We start from the raw sequence: 21,838 nt of genomic DNA, 5'->3' as shown, positions 1-21,838 counted from the left end.
GGAAAATAAAGTGTGAAAATCACTGCAGCAGATGATTAGGTTTAGGAAGTGAGAGTAAGGTTTAGCAAGTGAGAATGCCTTCTTTAAAAGAATGAGTGCGTATTTAATTAGAATTGCAAAGAAGGTTTTATAATATAGAAGGTGACCTTACCTGAAATTCTACCACTGGTGTCTCTGTGTTAGGTTCACCTTCACTCTTCACAGTCTGAGGACTCGGAGCGACCTTGAAAAAAAAGAAAAACACATCATTTTATGTGTTTAGCCATGTCTCAACATTTTCCCTTAGTAGGATCAACAGTAGGATCACAGGGCACCTCTGCCATCTTCTGGACATTTGCTGCAACTGCAACCTTTGTTTAATGACATGCCAACAAATCCCCAGCTTATAACCACCTTCAAAGCCTGCATCCCACTTAGTCCATGGTTCCTTTCCTAACCTCTCCAACTAAAACTACTTAGACCCAACAACGTCTGTGTCGGGCAGAACCAACACTTTAAATCGTCTGTCGGGTGGAAACCTCATATGTCCAAAACTGTTAACTTTAATTCATTCAAATAAAAAATTAGCAAAAGTAGCAACCTTTACCTACTTTTGATACTTATGTGCGACGCTGTAGTATGATCAAGTAGGGCACTAATTTACGATAAAACACAAACAGTTAGAATATGGAGATAAGAGGTTTATGCCTGACAGCGACGAAATGTAACTGTAATAATTCAGTTCAGTTAATGTTTGGTTATAGTCCATAGTTATAGGCCATAGTTGAAGCTTGGTAGAGCTCTCTCACCTTGAGGTGGAGGTCGGCTGCGATGACCCGCTGTTCCAGATCCTCCACCCACTCCAGGGCGCTGATGTCCGTCTCCAGGGACCTCTCCTGCACCTGCCAGGGCTGCTGCAGAGCCTCCATCAGGGCATCGCCCTCCTCCATCTTCACCTGGAAGATGGAGTCTACAGGGACAGAATGGCAGGGGACAGAGACGCAAAGAGAAGATGGTGAGGGAGTGGGTAGGGCTGTCACCATCAGGACTTTAGGATTTTAGTTGACGATTAATTGTCATACAAATTGACTGTGATTGATGATTTAATTTAGTTTTTTTGGGGGGATTGAGCATTCAAATGTATAAATAAAAATGACATTTCTGTTTGGCTTTTAGGCTGTGTAAACTAACAGGGCAAATTCAGTATGATAAATAATAATTGTATACTTGTATACTTGTATACTAAAATAGTAGAAATAGCAGATCTCCGCACTCACACACACACACAAAAATAGCCGATCTACAAGCTCACAAGCTTGTAGATCTGCTATTTTTGGCTAAAGTTCTCCTCAGAAAAGGGATACTAGGGTTCAAGTGGTTAATGTAAAAAAAAAAATCATATCACACAAAGATTTTGGGGACCCCCTGTAGTAACTCTGAGGACCCCCTAAGGGGTCCTGGACCCCCTGTTGAAGACCCCTGTAGTAGAGTATAGTCTAGTATAGTAGAGTAGTAACCGTATCACCGGCGGCGGCTCCACTCACCGTGGGGGGGTTTTCTACACATGTCAGCCAGGCTCTCCATGTGTTTGGCCAGGTGCTTGTGGAGCACCCTCTCCCTGACTCCTCTGGGATGCAGGGCCTGCAGGGTGGCGTACAGCTCCTCTGGGTCCTTGATCCACCACCAGCCACGAACCATGGCTGCAAATAACAAGCATCATGCCATGTCATGTCACACACACACGCCAGGACAATCACAGGCTTCACGCGGCCAAATTGAAGGTTGCATCGACCGCGGCGGCCACAAAATACAGACTAGAACGGCCGTTAAGTACACGCCACGCCAGCCAAAACACACTTGCTGACAGCAGGTCGAGCTAATAGACGCCGTCTTTTAACCACAGATGTGTACCATGGTTATTATAGTATTCGCTTATTTCCAGTTTCCAGTTTAGTTTCGATTCGTTTTCAAAGCTGATTTGAAAGTTTAATTTAGATTTTATTTTTGAAAGGTTTGGTTTTAGTTCATGGATTAGTCAAGGGCAAGACTGAATAAGCAAAATATATGCTATTCCTGCTACTTAGGATTTTTGACAAAGACTAAAACTAAGGACATTTTTTCCATGATTTAAACGAGTAGTTCACCCAAAAAATGACTTATTTTCAATCAGATCTTTATTTTTATCGCATTCCTAAGCCAATAATTTGATGACCCGCAGGGTCTACGTAGATCACCCAAAAAATTGTAGGAGACTCTTTGAGTCTCCTACCATTTTTTAGTCCTTTCAGTCAGTTTTGTAAACACACAAAACAGTGTATTTTTTGTAGCCTGGGTGCCAGCCTGCTTCACTGCGTTCGGCGGACTTTTTTTCTCTCTCCGCTTCTCAGTCTGGAATGCCTCCTATCTCCAGGAGGCGGGACACAGCAGCCAAGGTTCCAAACCTACCGTGGCTTCTGATTGGTCTGTGGTGCGGGGCGGGACAAAAAAAACGGTGTGATCGTTTTGATTCGTCATTCGTTTGAACAACATCCAATCAGCAACGACGTTGCCGAACGTAACATATGTAGTTCCTGTGTACTTCCTGTGTAGTTCTGAAAGACGAGTCAATCGGGTGCATTCCAGACTGAGAAGCGCAGAGAGAAAAAAAAATCCGCCGAACGTAGCGAAGCAGGCTGGCACCCAGGCTATATTTTTTGTGTATTTCTTTTTTTTTTAAGCCTCGTTTTTTTTTCTTCTGTTAACTTAAACATTTTCCATTTCTAAATTTCAGTTATTTCATTAGTTTTAGTTAACAATCACAACCCTGAGGCTCACTTACATGCTGGGATGGGTTTGACCACCATCTGTGTGAAGTACTGCTGCTCCAGTTCCTGGAACACCGTGTTGGGCGGACGGCCTCGCCGCTTGGCCGCGGCGGCGGCCCGCGCCCCTCTCCGGGCGGGGCTGCTGCCTCTGCTGCCCCTCCTCCGCCTGCGGCCCGGCCTGGTCGGGGTGCGAGGAGCAGCTGTGGGGCGGGCAGGAGCAGCGGCGGCGGCGGGAGGAGGAGCAGGAGGCGGTGGAGCAGAAGCAGCGGAGAGAAGAGCGGCGGAGAAAGATGAAGGAAGAGTAGCAGGGGCCTGGTACGCGGTGGGGAGACCCTGCGGTGATGCTGAGGTCACCAGGTCAGCAGGATACAGACCAGGAAGGGCGGGGTCGGCCTAGAAGTTGGAGGTATAAGACACTGAGTATTAATGCAATAACACAACACTAGCCATGCGTTTACATGCATGCCAATAGGCTCAGTGCTATATGAAGGTGTCACATGTACTCCCGGTTCAAATCTGCTGCCGAGCCAATCAAACGAGTATGCCACCTTCTGGAAACCAGGACTACATTTATGCAGAGAGTCTATGTACGCCAAGTAAGGCAATTCTCTGGTTATTGAAAATGTTCATGTAAACACTGATATCAGGTTTCCAAACTTGGGGTCTTACCCCGATTACCTAAGAAATTCGGTGAATATAGGCAGTATAGTCTATTTACATGTGAAAAAATGTGTTTATTATGTAAACTGGGGTTATTGCCGTTATCGCAATACTGCTATGCTTAAAATACAACATATTAAGTCCAGTCATTACTGGACTACTTAGTACTAGTATGCATGTATACACACTCACTGTAATTATAGTGCGTAACTAATATAATGTGTAGGGTCTTTTTAGACTGATGCCACGTTGCATACCTTGAGGAGTGGAGCGACGAGGGCAGGCAGAGTGCTTGGCATCTGGGGGAGGAGTTTCGGGGGGGTACCGCTGGGCGAGGTAGGGGCTTGAGGCGCCGTCAGAGAGTTGGGGTCACACGGCTCTTTGGGGAGCAGGTTGAACCACTGTCCCCGTTTCTCGGCCATCTCCTTCACACTGTCCTCTGGCTGATTACCCTCCGGAGCGCCTCCCGGTGCCGAACACGTGCCGTTAGTGACCATAGCTTCCTGCTGCGAGTGGCTGAGCCAGTTCTGGAAGGCAGCTTGCGTGAGATCCTGATTGGCCGGCGAGCCCGGCCCTTCTTCGGACCCCGGAGACCTGACGCTGCTGCGGCGTCGGCGGCGGATCCTGGCCGTGCGGAGGTGAAGCTCCACTTCCGGTTTGATCTTGCGAGGCCGCCCGCGGCCTCTTTGCTGGCTCATGAGAGAGGCGGTGCCGGGGAGGGGGTCCTCCTCCTCCTGGGAGGAGGCGTGGGACGTCGTCTTGGTAAGGGGAGCAGGGGGAGAAGAGGAAGGAGAGGTGGGGAGGGCAGGGGGAGGTGGGGAGGCTGCGGGTATCTCCTCCACTTTGGGCTCTTTCTTGAGGAAGGTAATCGGTACCTCAGCTACAAGAATGTCTCCTGAAGCTGCAGGATGGAGAAACAGAGGTTTACCACGAATAACTACGGGCAAGCCAGAGATTTACCAAGCTGAGAAATCAGAGTTGAAAAATTACTTTCCAAATGAATAAGAAAAAAGCGTACTTAAGATCTCGTCTGGCCCTTCCACTAGAACCGCTCCGAGGTGAGGTAGAGCCAAGTATCGACGCCGGAAACGGTCCTGGCCCAGAGCTATGGACCTCATGGAATGGGACGACTGTAGCAGCTTCTTACGGAACAAAGCTTGGCGCTGTGGATTGGCGGAGGGAATGACTATCATTACAAAACGCTTTCATAACAACAACAACAAAGCACCAAGTCTGTGTTGAGCGAGCCTTACCTTGGTTAGCTTATCTATCTGCCTTTCAAGTTCTGGGATGCTGGCATTGGCTGGACTTTCACTCTGCGATAAAGAAGATACAATGTAAGCAGGCTACAATAACTAAGCTATTGTGTACACAATAACACCACTGTCCCTTCCAGTGTGTGTTACCTTTCTTTACGTTTGTAACGGTTTCAATGGGAAACAACAAATGATTCGGTTAGTTCACAAAATAGCTTCTAAACCCTTTTACACAGCAGACATTTTGACGGGTATACTCAACTGAAGGTCAAATCCTGACTTTTCTTTTTTTTTTACAGATTAGCAACAGTCGCATTACAATATATTTTATGCAGTTTTTACATTTCTTATTTTTATTATCTAGTATTTTATACAATTTTATGTACCAATGCCTGTTCTTTGTCGTTTTGTTTCATTTGTCTGAGACCAAGGACCACAATGAAAATAAACTCTGACTTTATTGTGTTTTCTTTTAATCCATGACATTCTTTCTGAGAAGCATGTCTATGTCAAGTGTTATCTTTTAACCTATCGTCAAATAAATCAGATCAAATATTTGTGGGTGCATTTAGGCATTAGCGTGTGTGCCAACACGGACAACATACTAGTCTGTCAAAATGTCTGGCTGTGGAAAAGGGTCCTTTACAGAATTGTTGCGTTGCGCAGAGCACGAAAACAATCGGAACATCAAAAAGGTCTCCATTAAGAAGACACGTACGTCACTGAGTTTGGGTTCGAGTTTGGGTTCTTCTTTGATGCGTGAACGCCGGCTGCTTCTCTCCAGCAGCAGACCACTCTCCTCCAAACTGAGGTTCTCTTCTTCAGCCACTCTGGCACTCCGTCTCCTCTCTTCGAAACAGAGCTCTTCCTCAGAGCGACCAGTACGACGCGCTAGTGCTGCCTTCAACCTGGCAGGGACGAAAAAACCACCACACCCACAAATAAGGAATAATATATATATATTTTTAAAAGCGAACATTTATTACTCAAATCGTTGCTTCTGGGGGGTCCTGGAACAAAATATTTTCAAAATAAGTGAGATAAAAAAATTAAAAAGCGAAATACTTTATATATTTTTTTCACTTAAATAATTTTTGGGGGTCATTGACATGAAAAAGTTTGGGAACCACTGATATAGCGACATATGTTTTTTTTTTTTTAATTTAAACGGTTAGGACATTTGTAGAATACATATTCATAGATTTGCACAAATTTTCTAAAATAGCAGATCTACAAGCTCATAGCGTGGCACTCGGTGCCACGCTATGAGCTTGTATATCTGCTATTTTTGAACAGCCCAAATAAATCTAGAATGACAGAGATGCGTTCCCGGATTGAGTGGGTTAAAGCAAAATAAAACCTCACAACTAAGATCTTTTTTTATGGCCAAGTCCTAATGTGCGATTTGTGAAACAGTGTGAAAGGACCCTACCCACACTAGCGCTCTGTTTCCTAAGCTATTAACACAATATGTACAATTGTGATGTTTTAGTTATATTGTTCCTGCTGTTCTACTTACAGCCAATCACGTGGAAAAATCACAGACTGAGGCTTTAACTTTGATTTTATGGAAGATGCTTCTGAACATATTGCTAGTTTGACCACTTCAAATGTTCTAATCTTAAAATAATAAGCGAAAATAGCCAATCTACAAGCTCTCAATGCGACGCAGTGAGAAGCATTGAGAGCTTGTAGATCGGCTATTTTCGCTGTGCAACATGTTTCCATAGAAGACATGCTGGCTTTCATGGAATCCAAATGACTGAAATCTTACTTGCGCAGCTTGCCCTCAATGATCCACTTGTTTTTCCTGTAGGTGGCCATGTTTTCCAGCGTGTTGTCGATATCACTGGAATATACAAAGGAACAGAGTGATATACCAGCCTTGTGGCAGTAACAATGGTGAAATGTAAACATTTTAATGGAATAATAATAAAAGGAATCTTTTATTTCTTGTTCTAACCTGGTCACAACGTTGCTGCCATTCAGCTCTTCCACCAGGAAACCCAAGATGGCCGCTTTGGCGTCCGGTGGCAGGGCGTGGAACGTTTTGGTCCTCAGTGTGTTGCACACCTCAATGTCGAAACCTCGAGACTCCAGGAAGATCCGGAGGCCCTCTGAGACGGTGCTGCGGGTCAGGTCCAGGTCCGCCAGCTTCTCACCAAGGATCTTAACAGACTGAGAGGGGGAAAGCGGAAAAAACATAAGCGACAAGGTTCTTTGGAACAGTTTGGATTCGCGGCTTGGCCTTGACCAGTGATTTAAATGCCAGCTGTAAAACTTACCAGCTGTAAAACTTACCAGCTGTAAAACTACAGTGCCCACCAACTCTACCGAAGTGCCCTTGAGCACAGCACTCAAAAATAAAATGCACCAGGGGTTGTGAAAATGCATTTGTAGGGGACTGTGTGTGTGTATCTAGGTGAGATAATCATAAGTTCTTCATTTCTGCTGTTAAATGGCAATTAAGTGATCCTTCTTGTAGTTTACACAGAACAGAGAGCATAATGTTTAAAGTGTATTCATTGCACACACCTGGTAATAGGATGGCAGGCCCGGATCATGCAATGCGGCCTCCACTAGCTTCAGCAGCAAATCCTGGAGCTCCCCTTGGCTGCTGCCCAGGCCGAGGAGGCCCTCCTGGAGGACGGCGAGGCTGGGCACATCCTTAGGAACGTTGAGGCCGATCACTTTGCCATAGCCATTAAGGAACTCAACCACAGTCAAGCAGTGTGCGAAGGCCGTGCCCGACAGAACCACACCGGGAATACGAGACAGCTCAGGGAGAAGCTGGGGGGAGAGGTGGGGTTGGAATAAGGTTCAAATATCTTAAACATTTCTGATAAACTACTTTTTGAGTATTTTTGAGTATGACCAAATGTTATCCTATCTGATCAACGAAGAGGTTACATATATATAATTATACATCAGGGTGCAAGCTTTCGATGTGTACATAGTTAATCCTCTGCTATGAGCTCAGATTACATCATAGAGCAGAACAAATCAAACACGATTGCAGCTAAAACATACACACACCTTGTGGTCGGTGAGACACATGTCCTCTGCGGGCTTCTTCAGCTCCTCCAAGATGATCTGCTGTCTCTTCCTCTCCTCCAGACGTCTCTGGGCCTGAACCCTGCGCTCCGCCGCCTTCTTAGCCGCCAGGGCAGCCGTGACGGCGGCCGCGGCCTCCGCCTGTGCCTTGGCCAGGGCCTTGGCTTTGCTCCGAGCCCCCAGCACCCTCTTGCCCTGGGCGATCCTCTCCTCGTCCGTCTGCTGCACGGGGGGAGGAACCTCCTCGGCCTTTGCCCTCCTCCTGCGGCCGGGCTTCTTTGGCGGCTCCGGAGCGGAGGGCTCCGGTGGCGGCTGCTGCTGCGGGGCCTGGGTGGTGATGGGCTGAGCAGCTGGCTCTGCCTTCACCTCCTCCTGGTCCTTGGACTCCTGCTCCTTCTCCAGCTGAAACCAGAGGGAGTGATTTTAGTTTCTTATGGCGAGGTTCTACTCGAAGCCCTGTTGGGTTTTGTAAATAGATTTTTTGAACATGAAGTGAAGAAACAACTGTTGAAGAGTTATCTATATACCTTGGCTTTCTTCTTCTCGTCTTTGAGCTTCTTATTCTTGTTATCTTCTTTCCTTTTCATTCTTGCCTAAATGAATGTTGCAAAAAATGTAATATTTGAGTATTTATAGTATTTCAACAGTGCATCATTTTATTGTTATGGTTGTTTCATCTTAACTAACCTTTCTCTTCATTTTCTTCTTGATTTTTGCAAGTTTCTCCTTATCTTCCTCCGTAAGCGCTTCTATAGATGAGAAAAGAAAAGAAGAAACATGCATGCTAACCATTAGCCACAATACAGCAACGCTTCGAAAACAATCGAAACCTGCATGATATGGATTAATTACAAATGACATCATTCACACTTAAAGGGGAAATCCACCCATTTTCAATATTTAACTATGTCATTAATATAGCATAAAGGAGTTGTGTGGAAATAAGAAAAAAGTTCCCCCCTTTTCTTTTTGCCTTGAACTGGAGGATTGATTGTGAGTTTAACATTGCAAATTACAACGTGATGACTCATCATGTTGTAATTTGCAATGTTAAACCCACAATCAATCCTCCAGTTCAAGGCAACACAGAAAGGGGGGAACTTTTTTCTTATTTCCACACAACTCCTTTATGCTATATTAATGACATAGTTAAATATTGAAAATGGGTGGATTTCCCCTTTAATATGCATTTGGAGGTCATGTTTTTAATTTCTTGCCCCATCTATTTGTCTTTTATAGTTTTGTTTTATTTACTATCTGTAGATTGTATATCATGTGTTTATAGGCCCGTACGATTACCGTACTTGCCCCTCCGGTACACTTGTGTTCTGTATTTAATGTAAAATGTTGGTATTCTTTCATTGTGTAAATTAATCAAATCTCCACATGTGATTAATATAAACACAAAGGAATAATATAATAGTGATTAGGGCGATAACTATCAATTATTTTATTTTTAAAATATTTTTTATATCAACTAATACGAAAAACGTATCGATTAAACACTTCAGCCCTATTTTATACTATACTAAATCTTTGCACAAAAGATTTCTTAATAATCACAAATACTGACAATAGCTCACAAGGTATATAGTAGGGGTGTGCCGATATATCGTCCCGCGATATATCGCGATACGTTTTCGCGACGATATGTATCGTTTTGGAAAAACAAATATCGTTTTTGAAAAAAAAAAAAAAAAAAACATTTTTTTTTTTTTTTTTTTACAATCATAATAATCAGGCATGCAAACGGCCCCGAAGTGAAAAGAGTGACAACATGTTTTTTTTTCGGTGTCATACTATTTGGATTCAAAACGGCTATTGTAGCTGAAAAGCTACAAGTTTGCATGTCTGAATAATGCAAAAACAGAATTATTTGTTTGCATTTTCTTTTTTTCTCCTCCATATATTTTCATAATAAAAAAAGTGCGTATCGTATCGTATCGAAATCGTATCGAAGTTGTGAGCCAAATATCGTATCGTATCGTTTCGTGAAATTAGTGTATCGGCACACCCCTAGTATATAGGCTATATGACGAATATGGCGGCGACGTTGAAGTAGCGTCAATGTGGCGTCTATATCTATGGGCCCAACAGGCTAACCTCCACTACATACACTCACCCTTGGCCTCCAGTCTCTTCAACAGTTTGGCGTCGACCTTGCTGAGCAGGTCAACCATCTTGGGTTTGGGAGGCCTGCCGGGGCGTCGGCTCTGCCCCCCCCTCGGGCCTCGAACCCTGCCCGGCTTTTCCTTGTCTGGGTTTGGAGGTCGACCGCGGCGACCGGTGATGGCCATTATCATGGAAGGAACCTCCTCGTTAGCCAGAAGCACCCAAGTCGGGCCCTGTTCAAAACATAAAACATCAGCCTCTTCTTCACACATGATGTACATCGTTTCCTCAATGTGAACAATTCAGGCTTCCAGATTTTTCATTAACAAAATTCTATATAACGAAATTCTCCCGTGATCCACCCCACACTAACATGTCCACCACATTAACCCATTAAGACCTGAGGCCAATTAAATGCCTTCTAAGTCAGTAGTTCTTTCAAGATGTTTCAGAAATGTTCAAAATAGCAGATGCTATTTTATAATAGCCAACGGCTAAAATCTAAAATGACACGGATGCTTTCCCAGTTTTAATGGGTTAAGACCATAGATGGATGAGGGGTAGTCATGGTCAAACCCAGCCTGTGGGGACGCAAGCTGGTCGAACTGACGTGGATGAACCATCCCCGACTAATGTACATTTACATAACTTATCCAGGCCTGGGAAAATGATATCTAGGAAGTTCCTAGACTTTTCCCAGGAGAGAGGGAACCCCCAAAATTATGCACTGAAATTAAACAAACAGCCATCGGCTAAAGACACAGACCTCTGGACTCTCCCTCTCCTCGTAGAAGTCCCCTACAGCCATGCGAGGGCTGAAGCTGAAGTGTTCTCTGGTGACAACGCCGTCCTGGTGCCTCTTCAGATACTGAGGAAAGTGACGAGTAGCAGAAAAGGGAGAGAGGGGGAACAATGTTGTGTTTAACAAACAACTGCTACTCGTTTTCACAGAGGCAATCAGTGAAGAGTTCTCTGTGGTGACTTTAGAAATTCACCTTGATGATTTCAGGAAACTGCTTCATCCTCCTCCCACAGGGGGTGTAGTACCAGGTCTCACCCTTCATTCGGTCCTCCATCTTCTTCACACGGATCTCTCTCCTCCAGCTATGGAGAGAGTTCACAGATAGAAGTCACAGAGTCAATGATAAGCCACTGAAACACAGTGATCCACCTACAGTTAACCACTTAAACCCTATATACTTAGGCCCCACAGGGCTCTATACTTGGTCTGCTCCTTTCATCCCCCCCTCTTCACCAAATCTCTTATGAGAAAATAGCCGATCTACAAGCTCACAATGAGTTGCAACGCGCCACTTTGTGACCTTGTAGATCGGAAACTTTTGCCCAATGTTCACCCCAGAATAGGGTGCTAGGGTTCATGTGGTTAACACATCGCGTGCCAGTCGCGTAGATCTACGCCAAACGATTTAAAGCCGCAGTGTGCCAGTCGCGTAGATCTACGCGACTCGCATTTCCCATGTTAAATCGAAAAAGTGCACATTCCGGAATTTTTTTCGACCCATTTCCGGTTCCGGGGCCGACCGGAAACGGAATAAAACTGGTTCCGGTTTTTTCGCTCGCATCCGTTTCCTGTCTGGGCGTCAGCTTAGAATCGATTTATCTCCCTTGTGGGTTTCCTCACCGCATTGTCCTGTCTAACGTTCTCGTCTGTAACTTCAAAATGGCGGCACGGATCGGCTCGGATTTTTTTGTTGTTGTTTTTCACGGATCCCGTGTTTGTGTCGAACCAAATGAACGCGGATTTTAAACGGATTTAGCGGGGGCTATGACGACATGAAAAAAACAAAAAAACAACAAAAAGAGCTTGGCACTGGTAGGTACATTATGAGATTAACCTCTGGCGTCCAATGTGTTAAAGGACAGGGAGGGGTTTTGAACTTTTTTCTTCTTCTATTAATCCCTATGGGGAAATGTGTTCTCTGTATTTGACCCATTTTAACTATAAGAGCAGTGGGCAGCCACCTAGGAACAGTTAAGGGTTCAGTATCTTGCTCAAAGACACAAAGCCAGGAAGAGCCGGGGATCAAACCGGGGACATTATGGTTACTCCCCAGACAACTCCATCCCCTGAGCGAGCCACTGCCGCATTACTAGAAGAACTTTGAACGTGTACAGCTAATTCACAGCAACTGAAACAGGCAGGCAGAAGCTATTGAGACCAGGACTGAATAAACGAAAGGCATCATTACCCATGAAGTAGTGGGAAATGGACCTGTTCCTCTGTTGCAACCCTCCTTTTGTTACCTTCACCTGAAATACAAACCACCACAATATAAGCCTTTCAGTATTTGTATTCTTTTTGCTATGTTATTTACCACATCAATGCCACTTTTTGAGATGGGTAAAAAAAAATCATAAAATAAACAAACGTCACCTGTTTCATCTGCGTCATCTGCATCGTGGTCATTATCAACGTCATTGGCTGTGGTTTCAACCTCCAGTTTAGGCATTTTTGCTTCATTTCCGTCCTGGCCTTGTTGTTTCTTGATCTTTCTGGGCTTCTTGGGCTTGATCTCAACCTCCGTGCTGGATGCTGTAGCACGAGCCAAAACCGCTTCAATGATGGCTCTGATCGGGTCGTCCTCTTCAGTAGGAGGCCCCGCCGTCCCACAGACCTCGGCCGTTTCTTTGACATCCACTTTCAGGGACTTCTTCCTCTTTCTCCCGGCTCCTTTCGGCTTGGCTCCCTCCTCCGCTTTCATTTTCTCTTCCTCCTCGGGACTCTTTATCTTCGCCACCTTTGGAGTTCTGACTCTGGGCTTTCGTGGTGCCTTCTCAGTAGTTACTAGCAAAAGAAATGTGCAACTTTCAGATAAAACTTGCCTAAACATTTTGCATAATACTTTTGATATGAAGTCATTTTGGTGCATTTGACACACTCAAAACATTGAATACCTGGAGTAGAGGCCGCCTTTGGAGTTCTGGGTTTCCGGGGCTTTCCTGGAGTTTTCACCTTCCTACCAGTGTCCGAAATGGCTGCGGCTACGGCAGCTAAACATGGTGGTTGGTGCTCATCGAGGCTCACCGCAGGGACACTAGAGGTTACATTGCTGTCATCTTTCATCTTCAAAATGGGGGGAGCCACTCCCTCATTAGCAGTGTTCTTGCTGTTGATAGGTCCAGCAGAATCTGGTATATCTTCACCTTTTGGCTCCCATTCCATTTCAGTTCCTATTCACAATGCAATGAAATTTGGTTGTTGATGTGTAATAACTAAGTAAGTATCTTATCTTCATCTTTTAATCTGAGTAATGTCTAAGGAGAAATTCCTAATAAAGTAAAATACAATTTTACATTATTCAAGGAGAAATATGGAATATTCTAAATATCGCAATGAATACTTACTATGGATTTTCAAAGCCATAATGAAAACATACCTTGATGAAATGGCTGCAGAGGCCCATCCGTGTGTGAAATGGATGCATCGCTCTGAGACGTGTCGAGGTGGGATTCCTCCATCTGAGAGGTGTTGTTCATGGAAGAGTCCAGCAACGACTCCCTGGCGCTTAGGCGACTGTCCATCGTCTCTTCCGCCCGGGACGTGTCCTCGGCCTGGGACGTGTCCTCCGCCTGGGTCTCGTCCATCGTGTCGTCGTCCACAGAGTCTTCCGCACTAGAGCTGCTGTCCCTAGTGAGGTCACACACATTAGAGGGCTCTTCTTCTGTAATGAGGTCACACACTTTGGAAGGCTCTTCTGCAGTGATGTCGCACAAATTGGAAGGCTCTTCTGCAGTGCGGTCACATACACTAGAAGGCTCTTCTTCTGTGTGGGACACATCATCGTCGTCGTCAAGCTGAGAAGTGTCTTCTTCTCCCACGCTGGAGCCGTCGTCCACTTCCGAGTCATTTTCTATGTGAGAACTGTTCTCAAAGCGAGAAGAGTCTTCCAGGCATGATCTGTCGTCAATCAAGTGGGTGGTGTCCACCACGCTAGAGCTGTCATCGGTTTTAGAGGTGGTGTCAAGTCTTGAGTCTTTGCCGTCAAACTCGGATGTGTCGTTAATATGCGACAAGTCAGTGAAGGAGTCCTCACTCATGCTATCATCTTCTGCCCTGGTGCTATGGAGCAGTGAGGAGTCCGTGTGTAGAGTCTGTGCCACTGTGGAGTCCTCTGCCCCACAGGACTCATCTGAGCTGTCCTGCTCCAGAGATTCATTTGATGGTTTGTCGTCCATCTCTTCATCGTCATAAGCGGCGGTTGCTACAGGCTCCTCTGCAGACTGCGAACTCCCTGGGGAACTAGTAAAAGAATGCCGCGAGTCCGTCTCAGGTTCCTGAGTCAGAGTCTCAGTAGCTTCCACATTTGGTGGGCTCTTATCTGTACCCGCTTCAGGCTGAGGGAGACGTTCCTCTGATTCTCCAACGGCAGTCACAGCAGTTTTTTTCTGGTCCATCGTTCTATGATGATCTGGCTCTGGACACCATCGTTTTAGGGCTTGAGGAGGAGCGGTGCTTAGAGGGGCAGGATCGGACAAGGCAGGGCATTTATCCGCTGGGGAGGTGGTCTCTGGTTCAGAGGGCATGGTCACCAAGGCAGGGGGGGCAGGCAAAGGTGCAGTCCTCGGGGCTTGAGTGGTTAAAGGTGGCGTTGCAGATGAGGCCAGAGGCCCTCGAAGGGCGGTAAGGGAGGGAGTGTTCACCTCTGATGCCGAGGACATCGCAGGCGCAGGACAAGCAGAAGGGACAGAGACCGACGGGGGAGGAGTAGGTGCCGTCTGAGGTCGGGGCGACTGGGTCACCATTTCAAAAGGTGTACTGCCTGTTGAAAGAGGAGTATGTACGGATGTGGGGAGTGAGGATACTAAAGAACAAGGACCAGGTGGTGCCGAGGTCGGTGGTCTGCAGGAGGACGACATTAGCGACGGCGTCACGGTACCTGATGAGGAACTTGCAGTCACTGACGTTTCGCACACTAACAACGGAGGTGGTGCAGACCTATCACGTGCACTCCCAGATGCATCTGGGAGGGAAGACATCAGAGGAGGAAGCGGCCTGGAGCCTTGGACCATCTGCTGAAGAGCGGAGATGGGTGCAGAAAGCGAGTACGAGGGGGTGGGTGTGGCGGTGAGCCCCGTGTGGGGTGGAGAGGCTACGGGGGGTAACGTTGTATTAACCGGATGAGGAGGAGGTACGCTGACCGAATGAAGAGGAGACATGGCAGGTGGCCTGGATGTGTTTTCCAACAGGTGCGGAGGAGTGGATAACCTTGAAGGGGACGCCGACATGTTGGAGGAAGGGGATCCCACCGGCAGATGCGTGGACCCAGCAGGGGAGAGCTGAGCTGCAGGGGGAGGCCTCAGGCCGTGGATCATTAGAGGTGGTGAGGAAAGTCTGGGGGGAGCAGCGAGAGAAGACGACAAACTGGGAGGCGTGGAGATCCGTGGTGGAGTAGACACAATGGCAGGGGAGGAAACAACTGGGGGTCCTGGGGCAGAAATGTGAGGCGCAGAGATCACTGGAGCTGTGGGAGTGCGGGGAGGGGTTGGTGCCTTCACAAGAGGAGACGGTGAAACGGCTGCAGAAGACACAGAGAGATGAGAAGACATGGAATGGGGAGCTTGTAGACTCATCGCTGGCTCCCTCACTGGGGTAGCCATTTCTGGGTGCGGGGCTGTTGGTTGTTCAGCATGCTGACGGTAGTCACTCGTAGGCCCCATATGAGGTACGGGGGGTTTAGCTTGGTAATTGTCACTTGTAGGTATCCGCTGGGCCACAGGCGTCCTTTCCATTCCATTATAGTTATCCACATCCTTGAATGCTTCACTCATACGCCCTAAGACAGAAAATAGATAAACAATTATTACTAAACAGATCCTTAAAAGTAGCACGACATTTTTTTGCAATGCATTTCAGTTAGCAGTGAGATGTAACAAGGCATTTGATAGTCTCACGGTAGGAACTCGAGCACCACTTGTCTCAATTTGTTCTGAAATTGATTTCTGTAAAAAGTGCAACGCTAGCAGACACAGATAACAGCAGACGATCTGAGCCAATCACTTGAGCCAAGCTGTGTAGTAGGAACAGCACAACCTGGTGGTTAAACCATGGTGCTGCTACACCAGGTTGTGCCTGGTACAAACTAAATTTGTTATAATAATAATAATAATACATCAGACTTACATAGCGCTTTTCTTAGTACCCAAAGTCGCTTATTGTTAAAAAATAAGCAGCCACAATGACAGTGGCACTATGTTGGATAAATAAATATCCCAAAATGTATTCATTTTAAATCAAAGGGACAACTGAGGTCATATAGTGAGGAGTCCAAGGGATTCTTACTTGGGCGCTTTATGCTTATTGGATACATTGTGACAAAAAATATGTTTTTGTACTGTAGTTACACAACATGACTTGTATATCATAGCTTTCCTCTAACATTGTTTTAAAAACACGAGGAACTAACTATGATAGGGTTGTCCACTGAAAGTACAGTATGTTATATCTCTTAATACAGGGTGACTACATTTTTTCAGCAAGTTAATTTAAATATATTTTATATTTCAAACAAAACATAAGACTTTTACCGTTGAAATAAGCATGACAAATCAGAGAGAAGCCTGATCTTAGTTAAAAGTTAAAACCATGTTAACACTATTTTAACACTATCAGTAGTAAAAACAAGTAGTCTTAACTTTTGACAAAGAGGAAGACTGCAGTAGATCTGAACCACACCCCATTGGTGTGACAGTTCGATTTATATCAGGAAATACAAGAAACCTAGCGTGTCATAGCGGAGAGGGCAACCACTTGTCACAAAGACACAAGTCATATGTCCTCAAACTATTTCTCAACAAAAAAAAATAATAAGCCACTATCAGTCTGAAAGTTCATGCGAATCTTGTGGAGCCTTTGAGCATATTCTGAATCTTAATTAAATATCACTGTCTACCCAGTAACATTACACAAGAGCTCAGAAGTAGCACATTATTGGAAAATTCAGACTGCTGCTGCGTTTTTTTCCTTCTCCACAACGTTCTAATGCTTAATGTATGCTCCATCATGATGGTGTTGTACGAAAAATAGCAGATCTACAAGCTCGCGTGTTGCTAATGCGACTCGTTGAGAGCTTGTAGATCGGCTACTGTCACCACACGACACCGTCATACAACGAAGTATAAAATAGATTTGTCTCATTGCGAAACTTTGTGCTGAACTAGGCTTAAAAGATTTAAGATTTAAGATTACAGACACTGTGCTAAATGCATCAATCACAAAATTCTATAAAGTGCTTCCGTAAGAGCGATGATCACCTTGCATGACAGAAGACATTCCCACATTGCCAGCATGGGGGCTTCTCTCCCTGCTCGGGTGTCCTTGCGGTGAACCACTGTCCTGCACGGATGACGGGGACATCATCGACACCGATGACATCCCCATGGGCAGAGGGCTGCTGGTGCCCCCTCTCCCAAGACTGTGGTGCTGTGGGCTCCCGCGAGGCGGAGTGAAATTCTGGGAGACCGGGGACATCATCTGCCCCTGGCCCTGGGACTGAGGCTGGGGCGGCGGTGGCTGCGGTTGGGGAGACGGTAGAGGAGGGTGCTGGGCCTGGTGCTGGTAGTAGGGCATCCCGTTGGGCATCATGCCATAATGCTGAGGTTGCTGGTGCTGCTGGTGGTGATGATGTGGGTGGTGGTGGGAGTGGATGTGCTGCTGGGACTGTTGGTGTGGGGCCGGCTGTAGGGACTGCTGCTGGTGATGCTGTGAGGTGCCGATCCCAGGGTGCACTTGGCTCTGGTAGGCCCCGTACATACCGTGGGAAGAGTAGCCCATCTGCTGGGGGCTGGGGTTACTCCTGTTCCAGTACTGCCCTGAAGTCAACGACATGCTTGGGGGGCCTGCTACGGGAGACTGGTGGGAGCTTCCCATACCCCCGTTGAGTTGGTACTGTCCGTGACCCTGGTAGTGGTGCTGTGACTGAGGCTGCATCATCCCCGGGGCAGACTGCTTGGGGTGCATTCCGTGCCCAGGAGAGGGGCCCATGGCTGGGCTATACTGAGGCTGTCCTCCCCAAAGGTAGTCATAGCCCATGCTGCTCTGGTGGTGGTTGCTCATGTGAGGGTAAGGAGCCGTTGGCGGGTGGGGACCCGGCACACCGGACCCAAGTACAGTAGTGACGCCATTCACATTCATTTCGCCGTTCATATCTGTCGGAGAGAAAAGCCATTAGTCCAGCGAATGTATTTGTGATTTACAGTCATGTGTTAAATAAAAAACATTATATTAACAAATAGCATGACACTATTTCTTGCTGGCATTTTTGCAGCAATAGCCATTCAACATAATTGCTTTCCGTAAGCATCAGCGCGCCTCCACTAGGCAAGGGTCTGCCTTTCCCAGCAAATATGCAAATTTCATACAAGCAAAATAATTGATGTATGCCGATCACACAGTTGAATTAAGGAGGTTAGGAGGAGGGCATGTCACAATCATCATATCCTGTGAAACATGGGGATATAGCATGCATGCACAATGTAACTGGAGCTGCTATGGTGGAAGGTGATTGGCAGATCAACAGAGGCTTGAACTGCGTAAGTGCTATATCTCCATTCGTCACAGGCCGTGACACCTCCTCTTTCCAGCCTTCTTAATGTAATGAGGAAGGGAAGAGCCACCAGATAACCAGCTGCCATGAGCTATTCTTGAGCGTATTTCTTTCGCAAATATACACCAACTCCAGTTTATCGTCTAAAACATTAAATTCACTTTTGACCAAGTTTGACCATTCTGGTAGGTTTAGGGGCGTAGCAGTCGATACTGCACGCTTCATTTCTAAACAAACTCTGGGATCTGTGTTATGGAAAACTTCATGTGTCGACCAATTACAACAGGTGTCACAAAAAACATCTTCAGGATTAACACGTCAGACCATAGACAAGTATGGTCTGAAGAAAACATAATGGCATCAATATCTACAGTATGTACAGTAAACAAATGTCGATATGGAAGAGTGTTGAACTCTTAACGCACTCCAATTGGACAATACTCCATTCAGCAATATACCAACCACATATAAGCAAGACAAGGTGAACTTCTATGTTTTAACCCCACTTTTTTCAGCATGTTCTCTGCTGGCTGACCATACTCACTTTTCCCTTGCTGTGGGAAACTCATGGAGGACCCGTTAGTATAGAGAGAATCCCCTGAGGTCAGTTTCAGTCCTGAGTTTGCAGACGCTGAAGCATGGCTGCCATAGTTGAAATGGTTATTCGCCTCCATCTGCACCATGAACAACAAAAGCATATACATTTATTCTCCGTGGCACAAATTATTGAGCCTCATAAACACATACTCAGTTATTCAAACAAATAAAAGACTTACAAAACAAAATGATTAAACAACTAAATAAAATCAACTAAACGGCAAGTCAACTGACAACTGATGATTGTTTACTTGACTATATGGTCTTAAAACAGGGTGACAGCAAGATTCATCAAGCTAAATCAAAGACATTTTAAGACCAATTTAATGCCGGTTTTATATTTAATGCCACAAGAATACAAGTCTGTGGGACCTGGTGGATAGTGCAACAAGAACCTTGCTTAGAAAGCCTGTGAGACATAATTTAAGACTTCAATAATAATACTTTTTTTAAAGCTCGCAAAATGTCAATAGAACACAATTTTAAAACATTTATTGGGACCTGCCAGGCGGTCTACAAAGTTATTTATAGAACACCGCATTTCTTAAAGTTTTTTTTTTTTTTAATGTTACATAATAAGCACCGTCCCCCCCCCCCCCCCCCCCCCTCCTTCCACACAACACAAGACCTATCTCGTGTGTACATGTATGGCTTTGGCAAAAAATAATAATAATGGCTGCTTATCATAATAACAGCATCATCCCCAACAATAAACCGTCAAAATGTCGCAACTGTCTGGGGCTAAAACAGCAAGATGCCCGGGCCACTGCATAATGCACAATGATACATACACACTCATCATTAAAAAAAAAAGCACCATTTATTACTCCGTCAGTACGACGACAAGAACTGATCTACAAACATGAGAACGCAGAACGCGTTCTCACTCGGCTTGTAGATCAGTTCTTGTCGGCGAGGGACGCCGTCGAGCCGATGGGAGTGTAAATAAATTAAAGCTTTTTTTAATGATAAACCAAACGAGCAGACAGACAAGACGGGCCCAGTAACAGCCAAGAGGAAAATATACCTACTACTTACTTAACAATTAAAACAAAAAAGGTTATACAACGTTAAAGAACGACTTAAAACCAACGTAATTTCTTGTGTTTTAATATATTACACACACCCAAAAGAAAAAGGGTTAGGCACTCGGCTAAGCCATTTTTTTTAAATTTCATTTTCATTTTCACAGAAACCCCAAATAAAAGGCCTTCTTGTTCTTCTGGTTAACGTTAGAGCTAACATTAGCCAGCGTGCTCTGCTGCTCTCTCTCTCTACCATTAAAGCTCTGACTGACTGAGAGACAGTCTGGGTCTGGGACCAATTCACGTGGCAACTTTGCACATCCGGTCAAGGGCGGATACGGGGACGGCCCGTGTGCGCAGATGGACGCTAAACCGGATACGGTAGGCGGGCTCTAGACCGGATGTGACCTCTGAGGCGTAAATAGAAACCCAGGCTTTCCGCAGGTACTGCGGGGAAAAGCCTGTGTGTGACGCGAGGGGTTTAGCTCTGCTCCGCTGCCTTTTAGGTTCTCTCGGCTTTCTCATCCAGACTAACAACAATTCACACATTCACAAGTCTTTTAAGTTGTTTCACTTCTGCTTCTACGAGTTGAAAAGTGAACATGGTTCGATTCCCCCGTTCACCCACTGTTTGTTTCTATCAGGGGACGGGATCATGATCAAAACATCGAGCCCGAATCACAACAACAGGCGTTGTCTCCAAGGTTATTTAGCTCCAATCAACAAACATGATGAGAACACAGACAGACACACACACACAAACACACACACACAAAGCTAAAAAGCCAGCCTGGTAGCATTTTAGCTTAAAGTAACAGTTCCATCAGTTAGCCGTGTGGCTAACAGAGCTAGCCAACAGACCCAGTCCCATCAGTTAGCTGTGTGGCTAACAGGGCTAGCCAACAGACCCAGTCTCATTAGTTAGCTGTGAGGCTAACAGACACAGTCCCATCAGTTAGCTGTGTGGCTAACAGAACCAGTCCCATCAGTTAGCTGTGTGGCTAACAGAACCAGTCCAATCAGTTAGCTGTGTGGCTAACAGAACCAGTCCCATCAGTTAGCTGTGTGGCTAACAGAACCAGTCCCATTAGTTAGCTGTGTGGCTAACAGAACCAGTCCCATCAGTTAGCTGTGTGGCTAACAGAACCAGTCCCATCAGTTAGCTGTGAGGCTAACAGACCCAGTCCCATCAATTAGCTGTGTGGCTAACAGAACCAGTCCCATTAGTTAGCTGTGAGGCTAACAGACCCAGTCTCATCAATTAGCTGTGTGGCTAACAGAGCTAGCTAACAAGAGAACCCTAGGTTGCAGGTACTAGAGGAACCACCAACCACGCTTGTTTGAAACTGAGATGCACACACTCACTTATACACACACATCACACACACCAGAGATCCGTGGCTGGAAATCTTGGGGGTAACAGACTTGATTAGTAACTTAATTAGGATCTCTTAATTGCGAGTCTAATTAAGTCGCAGTCATCATCAACACGCCTTTTGTTCACGCGCTAGCTAACAGCCCAGATGAAGTTACATTGTTGTTTACGGTGCAGAGCATCCTCCTCCTCCACCACTATCACACGCTCCACTCAAAGTTTGTCTGGAATCGGAATTAAAAAGCGGTCTAACCTTTCGGATCTCGGATTCCAAGGACGCAGTTGGCTTTAGACCTCCGACAGAGCCGCTTTGTGACAGGAGATGGCCCGGCGATGAATAGTAAACAACTATTATCGCTAACCTTTGGGTTTTAAATTAGCAAACATGGCTGGTGCGTGCTCCTCCGTCCAG

The 21,838-nt window shown here is 45.7% G+C and overlaps 1 protein-coding gene across 4 annotated transcripts in view; it reads right to left on the bottom strand.

Moving 5' to 3' along the window:
- The window catches only part of baz2a (bromodomain adjacent to zinc finger domain, 2A), a 30,039-nt gene extending 8,201 nt beyond the window's left edge, over positions 1 to 21,838 (bottom strand). For all 4 annotated transcript variants that reach the window (XM_084069779.1, XM_084069780.1, XM_084069781.1 and 1 more), the window contains exons 1-24: positions 21,680 to 21,838; positions 18,974 to 19,103; positions 17,138 to 18,031; positions 13,264 to 15,660; positions 12,782 to 13,057; positions 12,261 to 12,671; positions 12,076 to 12,136; positions 10,861 to 10,969; positions 10,632 to 10,733; positions 9,876 to 10,098; positions 8,441 to 8,502; positions 8,281 to 8,346; positions 7,736 to 8,155; positions 7,235 to 7,489; positions 6,663 to 6,877; positions 6,474 to 6,548; positions 5,418 to 5,607; positions 4,697 to 4,759; positions 4,462 to 4,606; positions 3,701 to 4,344; positions 2,798 to 3,176; positions 1,524 to 1,679; positions 789 to 949; positions 152 to 223 (exon numbers count right to left, since the gene is read on the bottom strand). In XM_084069779.1, coding sequence (XP_083925905.1) covers positions 152 to 223; positions 789 to 949; positions 1,524 to 1,679; positions 2,798 to 3,176; positions 3,701 to 4,344; positions 4,462 to 4,606; positions 4,697 to 4,759; positions 5,418 to 5,607; positions 6,474 to 6,548; positions 6,663 to 6,877; positions 7,235 to 7,489; positions 7,736 to 8,155; positions 8,281 to 8,346; positions 8,441 to 8,502; positions 9,876 to 10,098; positions 10,632 to 10,733; positions 10,861 to 10,969; positions 12,076 to 12,136; positions 12,261 to 12,671; positions 12,782 to 13,057; positions 13,264 to 15,660; positions 17,138 to 18,031; positions 18,974 to 19,103 — 7,506 coding nt within the window. In that variant the 5' untranslated portion in view covers positions 21,680 to 21,838. The remainder of the gene's footprint in view (positions 1 to 151; positions 224 to 788; positions 950 to 1,523; positions 1,680 to 2,797; positions 3,177 to 3,700; positions 4,345 to 4,461; positions 4,607 to 4,696; positions 4,760 to 5,417; positions 5,608 to 6,473; positions 6,549 to 6,662; positions 6,878 to 7,234; positions 7,490 to 7,735; positions 8,156 to 8,280; positions 8,347 to 8,440; positions 8,503 to 9,875; positions 10,099 to 10,631; positions 10,734 to 10,860; positions 10,970 to 12,075; positions 12,137 to 12,260; positions 12,672 to 12,781; positions 13,058 to 13,263; positions 15,661 to 17,137; positions 18,032 to 18,973; positions 19,104 to 21,679) is intronic.

This window comes from Gymnoscopelus microlampas, assembly GCF_963454915.1.
Source record: "Gymnoscopelus microlampas genome assembly, chromosome: 10".
NCBI lineage: Eukaryota > Metazoa > Chordata > Actinopteri > Myctophiformes > Myctophidae > Gymnoscopelus > Gymnoscopelus microlampas.
This window is presented reverse-complemented; position numbering and strand designations above follow the sequence as displayed.